The following is a 27,067-nucleotide window of genomic DNA, read 5'->3' on the forward strand; positions in this document are numbered from 1 at the left end:
TTGGGCCATGGTCAGCTTGCTCACCTCAAAACTCATTGGGAAGGTTTCCCTCTAGCACATAGTAGAAACTAAGGACTATGGGATAATATTAACCTAGTTAATTTATTGATGAAATTACTCCCACTCTAAAATGGAAAGAGGGTAGAATCAGGCACCCAAAATTGCAACAGCATTCCAGTAACTGTAGTAACAATGCTGAAAGTGAGTAGTATCCAGAAAAGTGTAACATATGGGCATCTTCAGGTTAAGCCTATCAGGTTTAGCAAGTTCAAAACTGAGAGATGAGGTAGGAAAGAGAGAGAGGTAACTGATCATTATCTCTAGAGCTCCACTTCACTGATCCCAATTCACTCATTGATTTCATCTTTCTTTACTTGGGGGAATCCTACTATGATGACTATTCTGACCCTGTATAGAAATAAACCTTTTGCTTCCATTCTTCAGGTTTCATTTGGGGGGAGATTAAGGAAATGTGGGATGGTGGATTTACTGAATACATCCATGACTGGTGGAACCTGATGGATTTTGCAATGAACTCACTCTACCTGGCAACTATTTCCTTGAAGATTGTGGCTTATGTCAAGGTAACTTGGAATGTCTGCCATTTTTCTCAGGCAATGATTTTGGTTACATTAAGCTTTAGCCTTGGGAGTATAAAGAGTTTGAGGGAAAGTGCTGATAACACTCCAATCCATGTGGGAAAGTACCATATAAACAGAATTCCTTCAATGGTTTGTAAGCAGTGTCCACCTAAGCAAAGAAAGTGGAGAATGGAGCAATTTTCAAATGAATCCTTAGCTTCTTAAACTCTGAGACTAAAAGGATCTTCAGCCTCCCACCCATCCAGTCAGTGTTTAAATTCTTTTAACAATATCCTTGCCAAGAGGATGGCCCACTGACACTTGCATAGAGCAGGGACAGAAAAATTCCTGAATTCACTGTCTCCAAAAGCCTCTCTCAATTCTTATCACTTCATTAGAAAGTGCTACTTTATACTTTTCTAATATTATTCTCCCTGTGACACATCCATTAGTAATCCTTCTTCCCTGTGGGGTCAAACAGAACAAGGCTGTTCCCTCTCCATAATAGTGCTTCCAATATGAAGTCCTCTCCCTAACCCGCTGAGCTGTGTCTTCTCAAAGCTAAATATTCACACTTTGCTCAAGTGTTCTTCATATGACAGGTAGCAGGACCCTAGAAACTTCACTGCAGGGGACATATTTCTTTAATCGTCTCTGCCACCAGGATGATCATTCAAGCTGTTATGAATCTGGCTTTTTGAGTATTGCCCAACCTATGTCTCTCTACCAATTCAGATAATGTATGCACACACACACACACACACACACACACACACCCCACCTTGATGCTTTTCCCACACAAGGTACAGCCTGAATTATTCTGAAAAATAATTTCATGTCCAACACCTCACATTGGGTAGTCACAGGCTCCAAGTTCAGGTTTGGTGCTCATTAGATAGTAGAATGGCTGTGCTCCTTCTACCCTGAGTTGAACTTTTCTAGCATGAGGAAAGGCTGACAATTCAGTCTTCAAGATTGTCTACTCAGTCAAGCTTTTTGGCACTAAATCCTACATTAAGGAGTTTTAGAATGAGAATATGGCTCTTCCCCAAATCTCCAACAACTTAGTTTATTTTTATATCTCTAATATGCATATTGCATAAATTTTAAGACCTTGGGAGTTAGTTATATGGAGCATGAATATTGAATGCAGTCATGAAACACTTTCGAAAGAAGCCCAAGAGTATGCCTTATACTTGTGGTGATCGTTTAACACATACTTACAACTTCCTTACAAGAAAAAGCTGGTGAGGAAAATATTTGAATCTCTCTTTAATGTGCCTGGATGAAATCCATGTCATTCTGGCACTCTGCTGACTAAGTAACACTGTTTGCCCAAAAAAACCACATGGTATTTATACCCTAGAGGGACAATAAATTATCAATCTAGAAATTGGTGCATTTTGCTTAAACAAGAAAGTTTAGAATAAATGATCAAGAAAAGAATTAACTCTTGGGGATTTGAAAATGTGTCTATAGATGCCCAACATTAGCTAATCATATAACCTTCCAACTTGACTGGCAAGGCTTCCAAGGAGGTAGACACCTCCCTACCACAGAGTGTAAAGATAAATCAGCTCTACCAAGGTAAATGCCCCTCAATTGACAAACACTTAACTCAAAGGAGACATTTGCCAAGAAGTTGGAATCCTTCTCAAAAAAGGAGAATTTACAAAGCAAGACTTGCCACATGCAGACTTTGGATTTGCATTGAGAAATTGTAAACGGGCAGTCTGATCCACTCATCTACAGAGGCACACCAGTCTGAGATGAACTTCTCCAAGTAGGTTGAGCCAACATCTATGAGGTGAAGCCACAAGAGCTGGTCCCCAGGCCCCTTGAAACATTTCAGATTACCATTGTACTGAGGCAGTACAGAAGTGCTATGGGATAAGCTAGCCTTAAAGAAGATCCTTTATTAGAGTGAAAATTAGTCAACAATATATATGCTCCACCTCACGTGGTCTTCAACAACAGGAACCAAAAGGCACACACCAAAGTACTCAAAAGGAACAAATACACATAAGATTGGCCCTCAGTGCCCCCAAATAACCCTACAAATGGAGAATTGTTTTCTAAGATAGCACCACATAGATTTATCCTACCACCACCTTACTTCCATACTAAATCTGAACTTTGATACCAACTGAATTGTGGTCCTTTCTTGGCTGAAGACACAATCCCCCCATTCTTATTACTATTGAGTCCCCACATTAGGCTGTCCCTCTTCATATTTTGCTTTTGAGCCCACTTTGAAAGGCATAGAGTCCAATTTTCAAGCTGCATTCTATCTCAAAGAATATAAGAAAAACCGCTTGCCTCCCAATATCACTACCTCAAGAGTCAGGAAACTGAATTTAATCTCTGCTCTGATACTCACATGGATTACCATAGGCCATCCTTCTACCCCTCCAAGCCTTAGATTCTGTCTTTGAAAAATAAGAAGATTGGACTAGATAAGTGGCTTTCAACTCTTTAATTTTTTCCACAGAACCACATCTTGAAGTTAAAACTTATGCAGAACTTCAGTGTATTAAAGAGCTCAAAGGACTGAATTTGGATTAAGCAATGAATCTTCTAGGCCTCCTCTTTGGTTCCCACGGTGGCCACCAGATGCCGCCACTGAATCCTCAGGCTTTAAGGAGCACAGTTTGAAAACAACTTGTATTAGATCAGGGGTCAGCAAACTATGGTCTGCAGGCCAAATATGCCCTGCTGCCACGTTCATTTGTTTACATATTGTCTATTAGTTCTACAAGGAAAGAGTTGAGTACTTGCAACAGGGACCACATAGCCCACAAAGCCGAAAATATGTACTATCTGGCCCTTGACAGAAAGTTTGCTGACCTCTATGCTAAATGAGCTCTAAGTCTATTCTCTGGTCTCATATTCTATAATATCTTTCTACAAAGGCATATATGTAAAGCATAGATTTGCCATAAGAATCATCTTTCACACTTGTGAGTATTCTGCAAATCCAGATTCACCATCCCATGTGCAGTAGACTTCCCTGTGGTTACAGTTGTGGCTGTGCAGAGAAAAAACCCTAAATTATGAGCTATACATGTTCCAGTTGATAATTTCTAGTTTTAAAACATAGATCTGTTTTGTTATCATCAAAGAGACTCCATTTCTCACATATACCTCAAAACCTTTAAAGGCCTATCTAACATATATGCTGTGATATCAACTATCATATAAGTAACATTTAATAGAAATATTGCTAGACTGAGTGTTTAGAGACCTGAGTTTTAGTCCTGGCTCTTCCACCAACTTGCTGTGTGATCTTAAGCAAGTCACTCTGCCTCTCTGGATTTTAGTTCGTCCACTTGTAAAATAGGCATAACAATGCCCACCCCTCACAGCAATGCAGCAAATGTTTTTTTGGAAAGAAAAATGTAGAGCTACAAGATTTGGCCAAGAGTTTATAAAGCTGATTGGCCTCCTCAAGTCTATGTGAAACAGAAGCACAAGTGTGGCAAGGTTTCTCCAAACTCCTCTGACAGTAAAGAATATGGGATATACACACATGATTTTAACACCAGTTTCTTCAGTTGTTGGAACCGAAGCACATTTTAGAAATGCTAAGAATATAATTTGGCCCCCAATGCAACATTTTCTCAGGAAAGTTGTTTACATTTAGTCCTGAGAAATTGTGATATTTAGATGAGAGCTCAAGGCAATATGCTTCAGACTGAATTCCAGGCAAAATCTACTTCTGTCTTGGGGAAGGTAATAAGCAATTTCTTGTATTTCCATAACATCTCCCCTTATGGGATACACAGACTTTCACATATGGATACATAATGACAAACGTGTGCAGTGGGTAGGAGTAGATAATATCCTCATTCTATGGTGAAATTGAAAGATAGAGGCAGTTTTAAGTGACAAAGCCCAAATTGGAGCTCAGGTCTCACAATGAAGCCATCTTTCTATGAGACAACCCCCAAATTCCAGGAGCCAAAAGTCCAGGTGAGGCTGAGAAATCTGCAACGAGCCCCAGAAATACTGGTTCTTCCCCTCCATCAACCCTCTGGTTCTTCATTTGTGCTAGAGGAACATTCGAACTTGTAGGGCTGTCAAAGGAACAATAAAATACATCCATACACCACTGTGTGGGCAGTACTAAATTCACTACCTGGAGGGTTGACATGCCATTTGTAATAGTATGGTGTACATTACAGACTGCCAAAAATTCAGCAGAAACCTGAGTAATGACCCTGTAAGGATGCTCCATCAGCCCCAAACCACAGTCAGCAGGGCAGTCAGGATGAGCACTGCACACTGAGGAGGCTGAACCTATCCCTGTCCTTCAGTAACTACAAGTTGTCTGTGATGCTCAGAACAGAATGGGGGGTTGGGAGGTAAATCTAATTTGAAATCTCATTAGGAAGCAGAGCAAATTGTCCCCACTACCTTGGGCATACCAGTGGTTCTGTTCCAGTGATGCTCCCCAATAATCTGGTAAACTCACAGTTAGAAAATATCTATTGGTAAACCACAGGTGTTTGCTCCAGATGATTGCTCTGAAATTCATTTTTCTATGCGTATATACTGGGCATATATTTGGATGAGAGTGGGAAGAAGAGACTTATTAGCATCATGTATTGATCGGGTGGGAAAAAAAGACAAATAGTGCCATGCATGGGGCCCATTGTATAAATGAATGTTTGATGCTTACTTTGGTGGCTTTCTTTTGGGTGCAGAAGGGGGGAAAGAGGTGAAAGTTTTATAAATGCTCATTGTACCTCTCATCTTGTGCACTTGTTGTTTCTTTCAGTATAATGGTTCTCGTCCAAGGGAAGAATGGGAAATGTGGCACCCGACTCTGATTGCAGAGGCACTCTTTGCAATATCCAACATTTTAAGTTCGCTGCGTCTCATATCCCTGTTCACAGCCAACTCCCACTTAGGGCCTCTGCAGATCTCTTTGGGGCGCATGCTGCTTGATATCCTCAAATTCCTCTTTATCTACTGCCTGGTACTGCTGGCTTTTGCCAATGGATTGAACCAGCTTTACTTTTATTATGAGACCAGAGCCATCGATGAGCCGAATAACTGCAAGGGGATCCGATGTGAGAAACAGAACAATGCCTTCTCCACGTAAGTCTTCCCCCTCTTCTCTTTTGCCTTTTTTCTGCCTTCTCCTTCTTTGCTCTGTTTTCAGTCCACAGCTTCATCACTGTCTCTCGACAGTGCACACAAAGTTCACTTATGGATGAAAACGAAGGGTCTGAAGTAGAGGAAGTTCCTTCCCTCTCTACAGAAGACTAGGAAAGGAAGTGGAGTTAGATGAGGGAGGAAAGAGACAAACACACACATGGGCTCCCAGGAACTCATCTAAAGAGTTAGTTCTGAACTATTTTGGTAGCATCCCATATTCTTAAAGGAATTAATGGGAAGGGGGTGAATAATTCCTCACTCAAAAAAGCATCACTAACCAAGGAAATGAAACAGCAAGGCCATTCCTCTGAACAAGTGATTACCAAAGCTGACTTAACTATTCTGAATCAAGAACAAAGAAAAAGGAAGGATACAAAAATATCTTAATGCACTCTGTGATATTATGATTTATAATAAGAAATATGTATTTGGTCTTCATCCCTATTTCTGACACAGAGCTCCTAAAAGTCTTGGAATGTCCTAAGAGATGGGAGCAATAAAGGTGTCCTTTGTCATGTTAATGAGGTGACTTCTGGAAAGCACCTGATGATAGGGGCTTCTTGCCAAGAGAACCAACCATGTCAGTAGACGGTTGGAAATTTTAGCCCCACTCTCGACCTCTGGGGAGGAGAGAGGGCCTGGAGGTTGAGTTTAATCACCAATCCAAAGAATTTAATCAATCATGATTATGTAATGAACCCTCCATAAAAACCCAAAAGGACAGGATTCAGAGAGCTTCCTAGTTGGTGAACACGTGGAGATGCAGGGAGAGTTGGGCACCCGGAGAGGGCATGGAAGCACTGTGCCCTTTCCCCATACCTTGCACTATGCATCTTTTCCATCTGGCTATTCCTGAGTTACATATCCTTTTATGATAAACGAGTAATCTAGTAAATAAAATGTTTCTCTGAGTTCTGTGAGCCACACTAGCAAGTTAATCAAACCCAAGAAGAGGGTCATAGGAACCTCAGATCTCTAGCTGGTCAATCAGAAGCAGAGGTGACAACCTGGACTTGCAATTGGCATCTGAAGTAGCGGGGAGGTAGTCTTGTGGGACTGAGCCCTTAACCCATGGAATCTGACCCTATCTCACAGTAGTGTCAGAATTGAGTTGAATTGTAGGAGACCCAACTAGTGTCTGAGAATTGGTGGTGTGGGAGGAAAACCTCCCCAGACTCAAGTGCTGGAATTGAGTTCAGAACCCCTTAATTGGTGTCAGAGAAATGTGATTTGCTAGAATAGCTCTGGCTCACAGAAACATGTGCTTTGAGGAAAGAAAAAATAAAAGGGCGGGGATGACGAGCCTTTGATCCCTGGATGGCTACCTAGTCACTCATGGTATGAAACTGCAGCTGCACTGCAATCAGTTCCTAAAGATAAAAATTACCAATGAAATTTAGAAATGGCAATAAACCCAACTCCCAAGGAGTTGGCTCATTGGATATATAAGGAAATGCAAAATATAAGAAGCATGCTAAACATAAAATCCCTTGGTTATTGTTATCTATAATAGCTAAAATGAAAGCAAAAGAAAGTGCTGGGTTGGGCCTTGATGCTAAATCAAGCTCAGATTTGAGTTGGTCTGAACTTGGGCCACTAGCCTCAAAGCCCACCCCCAAGGGAAAAATTGTGCAGGGACAATAGAAAATACCTCTAAGACCTGTGGTCACCAAGAAGTTAGTCAACATGGGGGGAGAGCAAAACCAAGAAACGACTGAAACAGGGAGTATAGTGTGAAGGAATGGTTTCATTTTGTAGATCAGTATCATCAGCTTCCTTAGGACCTTTACTGAAATGGGTTGTGAGAGTGACTGATTTGGGGGCTGTGTCTTTGGTTTTGAATGCTGCAGAGTGGAAGAGTGTGTTTGGGTTGATGCAAGACCCACAGCTCCCTATGGAACAACACAGATGGCTATATGTGATCCAGACACACAGGAGGTTGTTCCCGAGGGAACAGCCAGCCTGGTGGCCTGGAGAAAAGCCACAGTAAGGCCTGTTTATGCTGAGAAAGGGGACTGTCCATCTCCCCCTATGAATGCCAAGTGGAACACCCCAGATGAAGCAGCTGATACGCTTCATATGCAAGCCACGGGGGACTGGCCTTATGATGACCGGGATATTCATCCACTGACTACGCCCGCTACCCGGGTCATGGTAAATGCTAAGGTTAAGGGGGACCCTTTCACATGGGCACCCCATATAACCTTACTGCTGAGAAACTGAGGGACAGTTCGGGAAGCCTTATTGAATTTCCTGTCTCAGCTTACCCTCATAGGTTTTACAGATGCTAATAAAATCATTAGGTTAATTAACAAGAGAATAGGAAGAGGCCAAAAACATGGAAATTTTTAAACAGTTATTAAGAAATAAGGCGAATAAAGCAAACATTGATAGGAGCGAAACAGGGAGGAAACAGAAAGGGGCGAGTCACAGGACTCGTCCCAGCAGGGTGGAAATCTTTAGATGGTTATTAAGAAATGGGACGGGGCCGGCCCCACGGTGCAGTGGTTAAGTGCGCGCACTCCGCTGCTGGCAGCCTGGGTTCAGATCCCGGGCGCGCACCAACGCACCGCTTGTCAGGCCATGCTGTGGCGGCGTCCCATATAAAGTGGAGGAAGATGGGCATGGATATTAGCCCAGGGCCAGTCTTCCTCAGCAAAAAGAGGAGGATTGGCATGGATGTTAGCTCAGGGCTGATCTTCCTCACAAAAACAAAAAAAAATGGGATGACTAAAACAGTCATTGATGGGGTTAAAACCAAGGTTTTAATATAGCATTACCAAAGATTGGGGGGGACAAAAGGACCCCGTGCTGGTCCCCCAACATTAAAGGTCTCCAAACAAGTCCACTCAATTTATCCCAGTTTGGAGAATTTTAAAAAGCCAGAAGGCAGAGATTACAATGAGAAACCTGACCAGCAATCACTGTGGCAGTGGTTCGGCGGATTAATCAAGTTCAAGACTGACAAGAGGGCCAGGGTCCCTTGGCTCGACCCCTCACTGGGGACCCAAAGCCTTTTGCACAGGAGTGGGTAAAATGGTCAGGGGGTGGAAAAGAGAAGTTTCCAGGACTCCTTGATACAGGAGCCCCACGAACTGTAGTACCAAAACCCATTGGTGAAGCCCTGACTCAGGCTACAACTAGACTGAGAGAATATAAAGATGTAAGGGTCGATAGGATTATGAAAGATGGAATGTTTGAACAGGCTTTATGTAAAGAGGTTGTATCTCCTTTACCTGGATGTTTTATGGGAATGGATATTGTGTCTGACTGGGGAACACTTCCCCTATCTAGTATTGTAAAACCAAAACCCATTGATGATGGCCTAATGGAGGCTAGAGTTAGGAATGTGAGGATTAATGGACATAAGGTAAAAGTTTGTAAGAGAATTGGTGTTTGAACAGGCTTTATGTGAAGTGGTTGCATCTCTTTTACCTGACCATGTTGTGGGGCTGGACATTTTATCTGACTGAGGAATGTTTCCTATACCTAGTATTGTAAAACAGAAGGCATGTAAATCTGCCCTTCAAGCAATGTTAACTGGACATGCTACATGGGAATCAGTAAGATTGCTCGAGCCCACACAGTGTAGGAGAGAAGCTGGAGTGCTGATAGGGACAAAATTTCTTTATCACTGCCCTACGTAGAGCGTAGACTAGGGCTTACGGCAAAAGCCTGTGGGCACCTCCCAGTGATGACTGCATCCCCTTTCACCTTTCACAGGAGTAAGCTAGAGAGGGGGCAGGCTACAGGCAAGATTAGAGGCAGCTCACATTCTGGGATTAATTTAAGGTTTCAGGTGGGCCAAAGGGCACCAAGCACTAATTGGAATTGTCTCCCATTCCTACTTGGGACACAGGCGACAGCTCGTGACTCTCTGTCCAGGAGATCACTGCCTCTGGACACGTGGAACTCCTGTGCCTTTTCTTTCTAAACTCAACACTTACTTCTTTAGGACCTTTAAGGCTCCAGAATGGCTTTTATTTTCTGACAAATGACTGTTAGGGGAAATAGACAAGAGAAAGAAAATAAGCATATGTCAGGAAATTTGTTAGGTTTCAGGAGTGGTCCTGGGCTTACCCTGGACTCAGTATCCTATACCTTGTCCTTCTCTATTCCCAATTCTGCAGAGTGCCACTTATCACTGGTATTCACAGTGATGACCCCAAGGTCATGAGAGATTCTTAGTCATTAAACTAAGATATAATTTTTCCCTTTAACTCTATAAACTAAGGCAGCTCAGTGGACTCAGACATTCTAGAAATGTGTTCAATAACAAAGGCCAGAAAAAAATGAGTTTCTGCTTGACCCCAAGTTGCACCAATAGAGAGGGAAAAAAACAATGCTATGTAGCCTACCCCTATTATTTGCCTTTAGCAGCATTTCCTAAAATGGGTGACAAATAACCACAGTTCACAGGGATGTTAATAGATATGAAAACAGGATCTATGATGGAATCAGTTTGGGAAATGCTAAGACAAAATTAAAAAGGTTTCTTCACTGCTTGACTTCTCAGGGACTTTCCATTGTGACTCTCCAATGTAGGGAGAGGTTTTCCCAAATGTACTGGCCATGATGATGTTTTAATGAACAGAGTTTGAAAACTGTTGGCTCATTCCATTGCCCATTTTGCAGCACCCACCCCCTCCACTAGGCCACACTCCTTGCCTCTCTTCCCAGAACTCAGGGCAAAATCTTGGATGGGAAAACCAGACTCAGCTGAAAGGAAAAGGAGGCCAATATGGGTTAACAAAGAGATAGTACTATTTTGATTAAGCCAACCAGGAGTGTATAATGGCAACTGGTCACCTTGCTAATGCCTCTTGACTAGGAACTGCTTCCTCTTCTGCATTACTCTAGGGACAGAACACACACCAACCTATTTTCAATATAAAGAGAAATTTTGTAGTGGCAAGCACCAGGAGTCTGCATTTGTTCCCATCAAAGCTTTTGACAGAATTGAACACCTGAATGCAAGGTACCTTCTAGGAGGCCAGGTCCATGCCAATTACCCTTTCATGTGAACTCTGCTGAGGAAGTTTATGAAATGCCTCCTTGCAAGTTTGTAGTGATTATTAACACCCCTGTTGCCAACTGACATTTTGCTCCCATCACTTGCCCAGCAGGGACAATTGACAAGAATGGGCACCTGTCATACATGAAATTATATCTTGGGGTGTCAGGGATGGAGAAGCATCGTCATGCTGGGGCCAAATCAGCAGTAATGTTACCTCAGCTTTTCTTCTAAGTGTTAATTCTTTTTCTTCGTAGAGGTCTGACTCAGATTTGTGTTTTCTTTTAAACACCTCATCTCAGGCATTTATAATGCCTGCTAAAATATATGCTACTCAGAGCATCAGAAAGACTTAGCTTTTAGAGAAGGGGAAAGCAAGCTCGTTTATATACCTGATGTAAATTATGGCATCAGCTTATCTTCACCCTTTTCCTTCTGATTTTCAAGAGATGCCATTGCTATTCTTCAGCTTAAATATATGTAGATATATGTATTTTTTTCCTGGGCATAAAATTCAAGGGGACCTCATTGTCCTTGCTGACAACCACATGACAGTATTTTTGGTGGTTTGAGTTCAGTATTCCATACTGGGAGTACCTGGCCCTCATCTAGTGTCGAGGGAAGCAATTGGAAAAGCATCATTCTGAGAGCACTGGACTTGTGAAAGAAAAAGGGTGGAAGTGGCAAGAAGCTAACTTGCAGTCCTGCATCTCCTTCTGAGGTCCTGGCCCTCAACTCCAGATGCCTCCTGAGTACACCTGATTGTGCCACAAGCCTCTCAAACACAATGCCTACAACTAAATTTCTTATCTCCATATCCCCACCCCAAACCTTTTTCCCCTTTAATTCCTCGTCTCGGTAAATGACACCAGCCAGAATCCTAGGACTCATCTGGGTCTCTCACCCTCTCCCTCATGCAACACATCCAGTCTCTCACTCAACCCTGTCAGTCCTACACACACACACACACACACACACACACCACTGTCTTGGTTGAGGCCTAAGTCACCTCTTCCAAGAACTGCTGTATGCTTAACTGGTCTCCCTGCCTCCAGTCTTGTCTCTCCTCCAAACAATTTCCCACCTGCCACGCAGCAGTTTCTTTCTTAATATCAGCTTCATTCTGTCATCCCTGGCTTCACGTCCACTAGGTATCTGAATCTTCTCCAGTGTAAAATCCGCCTCTTTACCATAGCACTCAGGGTGTGGTAATCTGCACCCTGCCTCTCCAGCCTCTCACTCCTCTCCTCCATAGTCAACATCTTGCTCTTCCCCAACTACAGGAGAGCATCTTGGCCCTACAGGCGTTTGCACATCACACGCTATTTCCTCTACCTAGATTGCCCATCCCCACCTCGCTGGCCTGGGAAACTCTTACCCGTCCTTCAAGCCTCTGCCAAAGTGTTACCTGCTCTTTAAAGCCTTTTCTTACCCACTCCAACCCCACTCTCAGTTACAGACTCCTTTTGTGTTTCCCGTAGCATTATAGACACATCCCTGTTATAATAGATAACCTGTTCTATTTTACTCATCTGTTGTCTCTCTCACCCACCAGACTTAGAGCCCCACCTTAGTAAGCCTTGCACCTACCATAGAGGGGCCTAAGACATAAAGGTGCTTAACATGCCCATTGAACAATTAAGTGAGTGAAGGATGAAGTCCAGTAGCAATCATATCTTTAATTCTAGAAGATTTATTTTAATGCTAGAAGACTTACTTACTAGAAGCAGAAGTAAATCTTGCATGCCATCCTTGTAGGGCTGAAGTATCTGGCCAGCTCTGTCACTCTGCTGATCCACTTTGAACTTGCTGTCAGCAAAAACCCTTGGCTTTTCTCCTACCTCCCTCATCCTGTACTTGGGCACTTAGCCTGAAAGTAAAGCTCTACATTGACCCCTATTAAACTTCATTTTGTTAGTTCCAGCTCATTGCTCCAGGCTGTTGAAATCTTTCTGAATCTTGATCCTGTCATCCAATCTATTAGCTATCCCTCCCAGTCTTGTGTCATCTGAAGATCTAAAAAGCTTGCCATCTATTCTCATCCAGAGCATTGATAAAACTGTCAGACAGACTTGGTATTCACTGGGTAGAACATTGGGCAGCTATTAAAATGATACATATGAAGGGGTCAGCCTGGTGGTGTAGTGGTTAAGTTTGCACGCTCTGCTTCGGCGGCCCGGGGTTCACAGGTTTGGATCCCGGGCACAGAGATATGCACCACTCATCAAGCCATTCTGTGGTGGCGTCCCATATACAAGGTAGAGGAAGATTGGCACAGATGTTAGCTCAGGGACCATCTTCCTCAAGGAAAAAGAGGAAGATTGGCAATGGATGTTAGCTCAGGGCAAATCTTCCTCACAAGAAAAAAATAATAATAATAAGATACATATGAAGACTCTGCATATATGCAAAATGTGTAATTTTTAAAAGCACAAAAATTATGTACACTATGATTGCAACTACGTACAACTAGATATGCAAATGGCTGACGATTTATAAAGACAATAAAGAAATGGAAAACGACAACAAGGCTGTATTTAGATGGAAGGTTAATAACAGTCATAAAAATAACTGGTATTTATTGAGTGCTAGGTCCAGGCACTATTACAAAATGAGCTTTACATGAATTAACTCATTTAATTCTCACAACCATACCATGAGGTAGGCACTATTATTATTACCTATTTTACAGATGGAGAAATTAGGGTACAAAGCAATTAAGCAGGCTGCCCCCAGTCACATAGATGGTAAGGGCAGAGTCAGGATTTGAATCCAGGCATACAAGCTCCAGTCTGCACTTTTATCCAGTGATGCAAGTATAAGGCTGGTTTTGTAAAATATGTTGGGTAAAGTTGCAATAATCATGAATACATGTAAAGCTAAATAGGACAGAGCCGTGACCTAGCACGTCACTTGGGACCTCCTTGTAGACCATCACCATTCATTTGTGGCTATTCCTACTTAATCAGTGGTGATTTCTCTACCCAACATTCAGCCCATATTTTCCCATTTTATTTACATGAATACAAACTGAGTCCCCATCAAAGGCTCTTCTTTTTGTTCTGACCAAGTTTGAAAAGTCCTTATCGATTGCCTCTAGCTTTTCCCCCTAATTTCAGTTCATGGCCTTCCTGCTACTGTCACCACAGGATGGTGCCACTCATTTGTACTTTCCTTAGTTATATGCTTCTCCTGTCATCTTTTATGGATTTATTCAACAAACATTTATTCAGCAACTAATATGTGCCAGGCAATGACGATACTGAGTAAGATGGCATCCTTGTCTTCAAGAAGTTCATAGGCTAGTGGGGAACACAAGTAAACAATTAGAATAGCTGCCATTTTTAATGCTTACTATATGCCAAGCACTATGCTGAGTGCATTACACGCAGTATCTTATGTGATAGAGTAAGGTGGTTAAGCATGCAAGCTCCACAGTCAGAAAAGCTGGGTGCAAATCCTACCTCTGCCACTTCCTGCCTGTGTGACCACTCTGTGCCTCAGTTTCTCTCTGAAAATATAGAATAATAATAGTAGCTTCTTCATAAGCTTATTGTGAGAATCAAATATTACAATACATGCAAAGCACTTGGGACATAGTAAGAGAACAATAAATGTTAGCAATTAATATTTATCCTATCAATAACCATTTTAGAGATGAGGAAACTTAAAGTTGAAAGAGGTCACGTGACTTTTCCATAGTCAAATAGTTAATAAATGGAGGAGTCTAAAGTTTGCTCTTAGCCACTTCCCTCTATGGCCTCTATAGTGTGATATTTGCCTTTATGGAATAAGGCTAAGGTGCTATGGGAGAACAAAAGAGGAGCATCTAACCTCACCTTGTAGGAAAGGAGTCAGGGCAGGCTTGTAGAGGAGGTGGGGCTTCAGCTGAGCCTGGCAGGTCAAACAAGAGTTGGGCAGAGAAGGAGACAAGATGGCAGTGGAGGCTAGAGGTTGGGAGCAGGGTGGGAGCATTCCATCCAGAGTTGGAAGCTTGTCAAAGGCACGGTGAAATGAGAAATTGCAGGTCCAGGTAACTGCAGAATGGGTAGGGATGAGGCCAAAGAGGTGACCATGCCTTTGCTCCATTTGGGTTATCACAGCACAACTTGTGAAATACGGGATGATGTCACTGTTTTCTCCCAAGGAGCCTTTCTCTTCCAGTACACCCTCCCATTTTTTTTCAATGGTCTGAATTAAGCCCAGAGGGGTAAATCCTCTCCATACTCCTTCTACCTTTTGAAAGATTAACTCCTCATCTCACAGATGAGACTTCCAGCAAGTGTTCAGAGGACTGCACTTCCCGTGTCTATTCTGCTGTGCCCCTCTTAGCTTTGGGATCTATTTATGGATGGCTCCCAACATGCACAAATCCCCCCTTAACCAGATGCCATAGATTTCTCTCCCATACATTTAATATCAAGTCTTCTTGAATCTTTGTATCTTTATTTTGTCCCCTTTCTTGAGCTAGCAAGTTCCATATATTGGTTTACTCGCTGCTAAATAAAAATCGACTGATTGTTTTCTCTAAAATCATCTCCTTTAAAACTAAAAAGATATTTTTTGGTATTAGGATTCTGGGGTTTGACCAACAAGCTTTCCATCCCTGTGATGATTTTATTAGGGACTTGACCACCAAGTAATGGCCCTCCTAGGCAGTGGCTCTTTCTGTGTGAATTCAACTCAATCTAGAAGCCACAGAGCTTCCTATAGACGTCTCACCAGTGTGCTCTTATCCACCCCACATGCCAGTCGCCCATTTTACCTGGGCATGCCTTTCAACAAGCCAGCTTCTCCTAGTGGCCAGACCACATTGTGACATTTTGTGCACCATGTTGAGGGCATTCTCACTACCAACCACCAAAACTGAGGAATGATCTTGTCTCCCTTTTTCTTCTCTCTTGTACAATTACACCTTTAGGGTCTCCCTGACTAGAATATCACCACAGTTGAGCGCAGATTTTTAAATGCCCAGACTTTCACTTTTAGGGAATCTTTGTATCAGTCATTGGAACAGCTAGTAGTAAACTCTGTCTCAAGCATTAACCATCCCACTTTTAATTATTGTGGAGGTGGGGATGAAGAACGTAACATTATCCATTCTGGAGAAGCAGCCAATTAAGTAAGACCCTACAAACATGTTGATGACATACTTGCCCTGGATTGTGGCCTTGTTGTCTGTCATGCAATCAACAAACACATACTGAATGCTTTCTGTATTCAAGGTCATTCGACTTCCAGGGACTCTGGTTCTTCAGAATGTCATTCCTATTTGCTGCAACTGCTTTCTGGTTTTTTGAATCACATCTGCTCCTGCTTTTGTTACCCAGCTGCTGGACTAGCTGCTTGTGCCGTTGCTGGCCTCCCACCTGCCCTAACTTCTAATGGACACTACCAGGTCCTGGCTCTGCCTTTCTGATAGGACCAGACTCCTGAACTCCTTATTTTTCCCCATTTTTTGATCCTCTGCCTGGCTCTGTGATGCATTGTATTCTCTGGCCCTGACTCGTAGAGTCTCCTGGAAATTCAGATCCTGTGACAGGTCTGACTTGCCATATTCTGGTTCTTGTGCCCTGGCCCCTGAACTCCAGACTCTCATCTTACTGTAGATTCTCAAACACTTCACCAACTGGCACTTACTTTCATTAAACAAATAGAAAATTTCTTCCTTCTAGGCTTGCTTACAAGCAATGTGATGCTTAAAGGATCATAGAAGTTGCCTATGATGATCAGAGAAGAGCCATTTAACAGATTGAAAAGGGCCACGTGCCTGTTGCCCAGGCAGCCCTGAAAGAGGTCCCCTGAGAGTCAGGCCAGTGCAGAGCACAGCCTTCATCAAAATGAACTAACCCCATTGTGCAGCCTACTGACTGCAATCGTCAATGGGACCAGAATCTTCTAGACTGTAATCCATTTATAACAGTAATAGTAATAGTTAAAATGTATTCATTCATTCAACAAATATTACTGAGTGCCTATTATGTGCCAGGTACATAGTAGTTGTATGTCTCTGCCCACACAGAACTTACATTCTAATAGGGACAGACAGAAAATAAATATTTAAACAAAATATTACTTAATAATACAATTTTAGGAAGTTTTAAGTGCTACAAAGAAAATTAAACAAGACAATGGGATAGAGAATAACTGATGGAGCTACTTTCAGTATAGTGACCAAGGAAAGCCTCTCTGAGAAAGTGATATTTGAGCTGAGCCCTCAATGATGATGAGGAGACAGCCGTACAAAAATCTGTGAGGAAGATCAGCCCTGAGCTAACATCCATGCCAATCCTCCTCTTTTTGCTGAGGAAGACCGGCTCTGAACTAACATCTATTGCCAATCTTCCTCCTTTTTTTTTCCCCCTTTTTCTCCCCAAAGCCCCAGTAGATAGTTGTATGTTATAGTTTCACATCCTTCTAGTTGCTGTATGTGGGACACGGCCTCAGCATGGCCGGAGAAGCGGTGCGTCGGTGCACGCCCAGGATCCGAACCCGGGCCGCCAGCAGCAGAGCGTGCGCACCCAACTGCTAAGCCACGTGGCCGGCCCCAAAGTACATCTATTCTTAAAGTAGCATTTCTTATGTTCTGCACCTCTTCTGTGTGCTTGGGAAATGGTTGATTTGTGCCACCCATGAGCTAGCTGCATTTTATTGCTGTAAGCACAGATTTCTGAATATGAGAAAAAGGAAACCCTAGACACCAAAAACATCGTTGCAAAGTTACATATTTGGATGTGGAGAGTATGAGAGGGAACAGTAATTTGTGAAGCCCTCTAATATAGAATAATGCAGTGGTTTGGGGAGGTCAGACAGACCTGGATTTAAATTCTGGCTCAGCACTTATAGTTGGGTGACCTTGGGTAAGTCATTCAAGGTTCTCTTAACCTCTGTTTCCTCAGCAGTAACAATAAAGTTTTTATAAGGAGCATAATGATCATGTATGTAGAAGTGCCTAGTATGCTTATATAGTAAGTTCTCAATAATTGTTAGTTAATATAACATTAAAAATAATCCATATAAAGTGCCAATTCAAGAATCCTTAAGCTCCTCCACTGAGCTGAGCACCATTCTGGGCCCTGTGGGAACCACAAAAGAAGTATCGGAAATGGTAAGTTGTTCATGTTTACTCAGCAAGTGTCACAGCTGAGATTTTAACCCAGAGGAATCCAAGCCAAGCACCATATTCTTAATCACTGCATTTACTGCCTCTATGTAATTAGGTAGGTGGTAAATCATATGGTCTAAAGATGAAGGAGAAAGTTTGGTAGAGGAAGTAGCCCTTGAAATCTTGGAAAATTTTAGGCTCTATGTAGACTGAGAAGAGGGAAATGTATTCCAGGCAGAAAGACGCAGCATAAGACATAGAAATGGGAACAAACAAGCTGACCTGGCTGGTTTGTGCTGGAGAAGAGACCAAATACGTGAGATCATCAGTCTACCTGTTGGGATGCGAATCTGGCAGCCCCCTTGTTAAGCAGATTACTTCACATTTTTGCTTTTTTTCTCACTCTTCCTAGAGAATTAACTAATCTCTTTGATCTCTTTTAGGCTCTTTGAAACCCTTCAGTCACTCTTCTGGTCTGTGTTTGGCCTTTTAAATCTTTATGTCACCAATGTGAAAGCGAGACACGAGTTCACAGAGTTTGTGGGAGCCACCATGTTTGGGACGTACAATGTCATCTCTCTGGTAGTGCTGCTGAACATGCTGATCGCCATGATGAACAACTCCTACCAGCTTATTGCTGTGAGTAGCTTTGTTTTACAAGGGTGGTTACCTTGGTTTCGGGAGTGGTCACGTTGACATGGTGCCCATTGGAAGCTCAATGAAACAGCCTGTCTGCCTCAATTATTTTACATTAGCTTTCCCAGTTGTGAGACTGAATTATTTCTTTCCAAGGCAACTCAGTTTGGACTCTTAGTCCATTGAATCTTGGTAATCTAGCAGAAAATGTTCTAGTTAATAAGACTTTCTAGTTACCTATTAAGAATGTTTTTAAATCCCTGAATCTATTTTCTTGCCTTAGTAAGGAAAGCTCAGGAGGTATGAGCACAGTTTGGCTACAACATGTCATCTCACTAATCTCCAGGGTTGATTGAGCTCATCCGGTTCTCTAGGCAGGAGGGCCTTATCTCTCTCTTCACTGCACACATCTCCCTCCCAAAACTGAATGTTTCATTGCCAAGGACAACCTTCTCAGAGAGAGAGTGGCTATTTTTTGGTCAAGGATATATGAGTAAATGCACTCCACTGTGAGACACTCTTAAGTAGAGTCCATCACTGAATCTTTTTAGACCATCATGTTACCATTTGGATCTGCAGCGTTTATTGCTCTAAACTAGAAATGGCAAAAGTATTAGGATCGGGATCTGTCCAGACCCTGCCCTGGTTTTTGATGCCAAGTAAATATCTAACCTTAGCTTATTTTCTTATGATCTGCCTATCATTTATAGAAATGGAGTATTAGCAAAGGAGTTCTGGCTATCTGAGGTCCTGTTTAGTTGAGTATCAGTGGACTTGGATATTTAGTTCATATTAAGAAGCTAAATCACCCCCATGGGTCCACCTGTTGCTGAAAGTTTTTGCTATAGCACAGAAGGCACAGAATGAAAAGACCTGAGTCCTTTCTTCTTACATAGGTGCTATTTCTCGGATTTGGTTTGCCACTGAGAAGTCATTTAGCCTACAGAAAAGAAGCTTTAACATATATATGTATATGTATGTGTGTGTGTATAAATATACACAGACACACACACATCTTTTCCATATTTCATAAATATTATTTGTAATAGTGAATATTTGTGATCCATTTCCACTAAGGACAAACCAAAGAGGAATGGGTTTATGTTGTAGCAGGAGACTTTGGAGTCAGCTATTAGAAAGAACTTCCTAGCCATAAATGGCAATGAAATATATTCCCCTAGGTGGATTTGTAGAATTTCTTTCATTGAGGAGTTTAAAAAATCAGAATATAAAATTATCTACTAGGATGGTTTACATCTTAGGTGCTTAGGTGGGGAATAAGCGAGGGGAGTAGAGGGAAAACAATATATTAGGAGTTAGAAGACCAGGGACTCTGGTCCTAGTTCTGTCATTTATAACTGTGTGACCTTGGGTAACTTACTTTCCCTTTTTGGGCCTCAGTTTCTTCATCCAAAAAATGAGGGGGTTGAAATGGTTGGTCTATTTTTTAGCTTTATTGAGATATAATTGATATGTAACATTGTGTAAGTTTAAGGTGTACGGTGTGATGATTTGATACACGAATATCTTGCAAAATGATTAACATAATAAGGTTAGTTAACACATCCATTACGTCACATAAATTACCTTTTTTTGTGGTGAGAACATTTAAGATATACTCTCTTAGCAACTTTCAAGTATACAATACAGTCTTGTTAGCTATAGTCAACGTGCTGTACATTAGATCCCCAGAACTTATTCACCTTCTAACTGGAAGTTTGCACCCTTTGACCCGCATGTCCCCGTTTCCCTCAACCCTTGGCCCCTGGCAACCACTATTCTACTCTCTGTTTCTATGAGTTTGGCTTATTTAGATTCCACATATAACTGAGATCATACAGTATTTGTCTTTCTCTGACTTATTTCACTCAGCATAATGCCCTCCAGTTTCATCCATGTTGAAACAAATGGCAGGATTTTCTTCTTTCTCACAGCTGAATAATATTCCATTGTATATATATATATATATATATATATACACACCATATTTTCTTTATCCATTCATCCATTGATGGTCACTTAGGTTGTTTCTATGTCTTGGCTATTATGAATAATGCTGCAATGAACATGGGATATCTCTTCAAGATAGTGATTTCATTTCCTTTGGATATCTACCCAGAAGTGGAATTGCTGGATCATATGATAGTTCTGTTTTTAATTTTTTGAGGAACCTCCAAACTGTTTTCCATAGTGGCTGAACCAATTTACAGTCCCACCAACAGTGCACAAGTGTTCCCTTTTCTCCACATCCTCACCAGCACTTATCTCTTGGCATAGTGATGATAGCCATTCTAACAGGTGTGAGATGATAACTCATTGTGGTTTTGATTTGCATTTCCCTCATGACTAGTGATGTTGAGCACCTTTTCATGTACCTGTTGGCCATTTGTATGTCTGACTTGATGGTCTTTAATATCCCTGCCAGCTCTGGTATCCTGTAAGTCTGGGTGTCTATAGATGAACAAGATAGGCTCACAAAGTTCTTTCTAGCTCTGAAATTCTGTTCATCTATTGCTTTGGAAATGGAATATAGTTCAATTTCATTCCCCACCACCACCCATAGTTCAAACCCCACTAGACCAAGAACTCTGAAATGATCTATGCTCACTCCTAGTCTGTCTCTATAACAAGGACAGGTATAGAATCTCAGGAGTTTATTTTTCTGCCCCTATGCCTAGCATCCTAACCCCCTTACCCTGCAAAAGATGGCAATATTCATGCTGAGGCATTTCTCATTTTCTCCTGGGGTGTCTCGCAGCTGATTGCTCCTAATGGCAGTGGAAAAGGGACACATTTTCTTGTCACCTAAGGCAGGGCTGTAGTATCTCCCACTGAGCTCAGTGACATTTTGCTAGAAAGGGTAGAAATCATCAACTCGAGCTCTCATCGCCATCTGCTGGTAGTAAGTTGTGTTTTAATGCCATCTATTGCTCCACTTGAAGAAAACAACTTGGCTTGGGGAGGAAGGGTTGTGTGGAGATGGCCTGAATGGGGTCTTGAATACTACCTGCTGCCTTGGAATCCTCTGGTAATATGTCTTTATCGTTTAGAACACAATCCAGTGGGATCCTGATGTTGGACACCCTGATTCCAAAAGTATCTTGATCTGTTTAAGTGGTAAAGACCAGCAAGTAGATTTGACTGATACAGGGGGAAGGTTACAGGAAGGGAAGCCACTGAAGATAAATCTCTCCTACTTCAAAAGGTATCATAGGCTGACCCAGTCCTCGTAGAGCCTCAGTTGTTGACATGCTTCACTGTGACTCTGTTCAGTGTATATTCTAGGACAGGGCTCAAGAACTCCCGGTAATAGCAATCCCTTGAACGGTTGAGCCATTTCTCAGTGCTCTGTGCAGGATGCAGAGCTGCTGGTGGAGTGGATATATGCCTCTGTAGCAATTCGTATTTCTATGCCAAAGGAGGCTCCACTGCAGTAGTGGATAGAGTCAGCCTCAAGATATGGGGAAGTAGGGATCACTCCAAGCCTGGGCTCTGTGGTCCCAGCCAGCATCAGCAGGTGAAGCCAGCCATATTGTACATTATTATTATTGTTTGCAATTAGCAGTGATTTATATCTCCCTCAGGCTGCTTATTTCCCTCTGTGACACTTCTTTCAACACATCCACCTTGTCACTGATGTTTCTGATGTGTATGCTTCCAGTTCCATCAAATGAAGCTGCCCTTGATGCCATTTTAATCAAATTCACCCATATAAATATATTAGATGGGAGAGACAGACCAGTCCCACAAAGTTCATTGACCTTAGGCCCTATTCCTACCCTCAACTCACCCACAGGGGCATCTCTTTTGCCTGAATTTGGTCCTCCCAAAACATGAGGCTCATGATGATCTGTGATATAGCCTCATCCAGCAAGTTAATAAGAACCCTTGGTTTCTTTGGTTGCTGTGGAGCGTTCACTCTAATGCTGAGAGTAAGTAGCACTTGCCCCACTAAGCCACATCTGCTGGATGGTTTGAGAAGAGTCCAAATACATAGGATTGGTCGTCTCCCTTGGGGTGGCAGCATTTGGAGGCTCAGATGATGGATGGGCTCTCCCACTGCAGAAGACAGCCATGCAAATGAAGACATTCACCTGAACAAACCCAGCACTGCAAAGATAGCAGGCAAGGCTGGAAGGGGCTGCCGCACATCATCAAAGTGCCAAGGAGGGCAGGTGGTCTCCCCGCCCTCCACCAGTCATCTGGGACCAACCTCAGACTCTCAGAGCATAGAGAAGAAGGCAGTGCTTCACACACTACGCCATGATTTGTAACCCTCTAACCAGGCAGATAACCAACTGCTATGCACTGATATGGCAGCCAGTTGTTAAAATCTTGAAATATTTCTGTACCAGTTAGTAAATACCTGCCACTCCAGCTATTCCCTCTTGGACACCCCCCAGACCACCTTACAATCCAGCAAGTAAAGGGTAACATCTGGAACAGCAGGTATTTTTCACACCCCTTCTCCAGTGCTATTGCTGGCATATATTCTGATTGGTCAGTTTCTCAAACAGTCTGAATATCATTGTGGTAGGCAGAATCCTGAAATGCTCCCCCAAGATTTCCCACCATAATTGTCAAGACTGTGAATATGATGAGACAGCACACTTGTGCATATGTTGCATTACACAGCAATAGGGATTTTTCAGATGTAATTAAGGTTACTAATCAGAGAGATTGTCCCGGTGGGCCTAATCTAATCACATGAGTCCTTTAAAAGCAGTCTTCTTTTCAGCTGGTGGCAGAAAAGGATGTCAGAGATTCCAAACATAAGGAGGATGTGATGTGCCATTGCTGGCTTGAAGATGGAGGGAAACACGTGGTAAGAAATGCAGGTGGTCTCTAGGAGACGAGAGTGGCCACCAGCTGACAGCCTGCAAGAAGGTGGGGACCTCAGTCCTACAACCACAAGGAAATGAATTCTGCCAACAATGTATGTGAACTTGGAATCAGATTCTTCTCCAGAGCCTCTAGATAAGAGCTCAACCACGCTGACACCTTGATTTCAGCTTTGCGAAGGCCAGTGTAACGGAAATGGAGTACACAAAGCAGAGAGAAGTAGAAGATGAGGTCAGAGAGGTAATGGGGGTGAGGAAAAGATCATACAAGACATGAGAGACCTTTATAAAGACTTTGGCTTCTACTCTGAGTGAAATGGGGATCCATGGGAGGGTTTTGAGTAGAGGAGATACATGATCGAATTTGCATTTTAGTAAGATTGCTGTGGCTGATTGAGAAAAGACAGAAGTGATGCAGCAGCAAAGACAGAGAGACCAATTGTGAGACCATTGCATTAACCAAAACAAGAGCTGATGGTGGCTTAGACCGGGTGGCTATGATGGACTTGATGAGAAGTGGTCAGATTCTAGATATATTTCGAAAATAGATCCAGTTTGCTGATGGATCAGATATGGGGTGTGAGCAAAGGAGAGGAGTTAAGGATGACACCAAGATTTTGGGCCTGAGTAACTGGAAGAATGGAGTTATCCCTTACTGAGTTGGGGAGGAGTGGGAAAGGAGCAGGCGTGGGAGAGGGCAGAGATCCAGAGTTGAGTTTTAGGCATGTGAAGTTGGAAATGCCTATTAGACATCTGAGTGGAGATGTTGGGTAGGCAGTGGTCTAAGTGGTCTACAGGTCTAGAGGAGAGGTCCAGGCTAGAGATAGAGATCTGAGAGTTACCAGCATGTGCATAGTATTTAAAGCCGTAGGACTTGGTAAGATCACTAAGGAAGTGAGTATGGATAGAAAAAAGAGAAGAGGTCCAAAAATGAGGCCTAGGGCACTCCAGTGTGTAGAGGTTGGAAAGACAGGATAGATCTTCCAAGGAGTCTGAGTAAGAACAACCAGAGAGGTAGGAGAAAAACCAGGATAATGCACTATATTATAATACTATACTATCCCCCGTGTACTGATAAAGTCATATGCTAGAGAGTGGTAGAGACTGGATTTGAATCAGGGTAGTCTAACCCCAAGACCCATGCACAGAACCACTACCCTATCACATAGACGCTTATCTTGAGGCCAAGAAGCACCTGAAATGCACTTCACTACAAGGTCCTCGCACACCTTCTTTCCTTCCCCAGTTATATCACAAGTCTGAACTGTCTAATCTCCTTCTACTTCCAGTTCCAGTAACTAAAGATTTCATTAGGATGGGAGTCACTGATGCTTCATCCAACCTACCTGTGTCTGTCTCTTAGCTCCCAAGAACTGTTTCTTAAGAAAACAGTACAAAACAAACCCTGCCAGCTTTCAGTCCCACAGGACAATCCAAACCATGGAAGCTATAAGTCTAAGGGATGCTATTGCCCCTTTCCAGGTGAAGGAGCTGCTCAATTCAAGCTATAGAAATTTTATGACATTGGAGTAGAGCCATTTCAAATTTTATTAACGGTGTCTTCCCTTTGAGATGCCCTCAAGCAGTCTAGACATTGATTTTCCTCATTGCAGCTTGTGCTTTTCCCTGTTGCCAAATCATTGTCTGGAATCTGATCGGGGATTGCTACATTTCTCTAACAAGGAAGCAAACATTCAGAACCTCAGAGAATGTTTTAATAGTGCCCCCCACACACTTGGGTAATGTGGAACATATGAAAACCTGCTGATAATCCCGTTTCAATCAAAAACCTACATTTTCTGGTAGGTTCTGAAAAATACACAAGGGCTAGGTGACATAAACGATATGAAGGTAAAGACAGTTGATGCCTTTAAAAGGGAGCTTAAAGTCTAGTTTAGAGGGAAAAGTCTGATATGTGTAAAGTAACAACAGTGCTATTATCATGAGTTATATAGTAGCAGTGATTACAGAGAGCTTGGGCTCAGGAGTAATCCGACTTCCTGGATTTGAAACTCTGACTGCTACTTAGTGTGGTTTTGGTCAACTTGACCTCTTGCTGTCTCGTTTGACTTCTCTGTAAAATGAGGATGATAATCAGGCTCATTCATCTGCTGCTTACTCTTATTCCATGTCCGTTTCCTTCTCTGCTTTGTATCAAGGGAACTACATTCCCCACAGTCCCTTGCCCTTTGGCTTCCAGGTAGGTTTGACCAACCAGGAGGTAGGAAGAAAGGAGAAGCTAGGATATCTTTCTCATCCCCAACCTCATGTTTTGTGGTGCCTCCAGCAGCAGCTGTATTTCCTATGAGGCTCACCTCCAACTACCACCAGGTATTCCCTCCCTCCTTGGCCCCAGATTTTGCAGGGAAGCCCCATCTTGGCTCTAGCTCCCACCAGATGGCCCCAGTCTTTGTGCTCTTGTAACACTACTCACCACCTCTTCCTATTGTCCCTCCAACTCTAGCAGTAAGAGGAGCTTCCTGTTGTTGCTAATCTCTGAGTTGCCTCACTGTCCCCTGTTTGGCTTCTTAGCTCTTCCATAGTCTGTGTACCAATCCATGTATTAAATCTCCTATGTTTGAAAGACCTAGAGTGATTTCTGTTTTTCTGGCTGAACCCCAACCAGTGTCTATCTAACTGGGTTGATGTGAGGTTGATTTAAGAAGTAGAAACTGGGTTGAGCCTTGAAGGTCAAATTTGGAAAGACAGAGATGTGCGGGTGGCTTTCAGATCTCATTTCTGGCAGGGAAATAGCTTGCACGCCAGCAAGTATCGGCCTGTTTATTAGAGGCAGTAAGAGTGTAGGAGCTGGCCTCACTCCTTTCTGCCTCCCATCTTTTGATTCTCCACAAAAATACCTTCAAATGGGAATGAGGTCCTCCCTGCACAAATAGGCAATATGCCCCAGCAATGAAGAGAAGCATGTAGAGGAGTCACATCTCCAGGAGCTGGATGACAAAATTCAGAGCCTGCCTTTAGAAAAATAACAAAAAGAGATAAAGTCTGCTTTTGTGGCTTCCCACATCTGAGCCTTCATTCTGCTGTCTACCTGGCTCAGCACAGCACCCCAGGCTAACTGCCTTCCCCGGACAAGTCCCATGCCTTCACCTCTAGGCCTAAGCTGAGTTTTCTCAGTTCTAAGGCTTAGAGAAGTCAGTAATGGCAGTACAATGAATAAGAATTTCTGGCATATAGACAAGCCTTTATTAAATGCCAGGCACTGAACTAAGTGCTTTCTACCTATCATCATTATAACTACAATTTATAATAACTACCAATTATTGAGCACTTATTATGTGCCAGACACTATACAAAACACTTTTCATGCATATTATCTCATTAAATCCCCACAACAATCTTATGAGGTAGGTACTATTATCAATTCAATTTTATAGTTGAAGAAACTGAGGCACAGAGATCAAAGTGACTTGCCCAAGGGCACACTCTTAATAAGGGCACCGTCAGGTCTGTCTGACCCAGAGTAATAATGATACCATACCCTGTCTGCATCCCAAGCTGCCCGACCCTGATGCACACCCTCTATCCCACCCCACCCAACCTCAGACTCCCCCAGCTTCACCCTTCCAGTTGGTTCACTGACTCCCTGACTGTCCCCTGGGTTCTAACCAGAGGGATCCTCTAAGGAGTCTTTCCCTTAGTTCTGGAGACTGAGTGCCTTGTTCCATTTCCCTGACCTCAGATTTCTCCCACTCACCCACCCACTAGC

The 27,067-nt window shown here is 42.7% G+C and overlaps 1 protein-coding gene across 1 annotated transcript in view; it reads left to right on the forward strand.

The window, feature by feature from the left end:
* Nucleotides 1-27,067, forward strand: part of TRPC5 (transient receptor potential cation channel subfamily C member 5) — a 134,732-nt gene that overhangs the window by 79,417 nt on the left and 28,248 nt on the right. The window contains exons 4-6 of the mRNA XM_004440501.3: nt 445-584; nt 5,362-5,684; nt 18,307-18,502. Of these exons, the coding sequence (XP_004440558.1) occupies nt 445-584; nt 5,362-5,684; nt 18,307-18,502 (659 nt within the window). The remainder of the gene's footprint in view (nt 1-444; nt 585-5,361; nt 5,685-18,306; nt 18,503-27,067) is intronic.

This window comes from Ceratotherium simum, chromosome X (assembly GCF_057802395.1).
Source record: "Ceratotherium simum simum isolate JZ-2026a chromosome X, ASM5780239v1, whole genome shotgun sequence".
Lineage (NCBI taxonomy): Eukaryota > Metazoa > Chordata > Mammalia > Perissodactyla > Rhinocerotidae > Ceratotherium > Ceratotherium simum.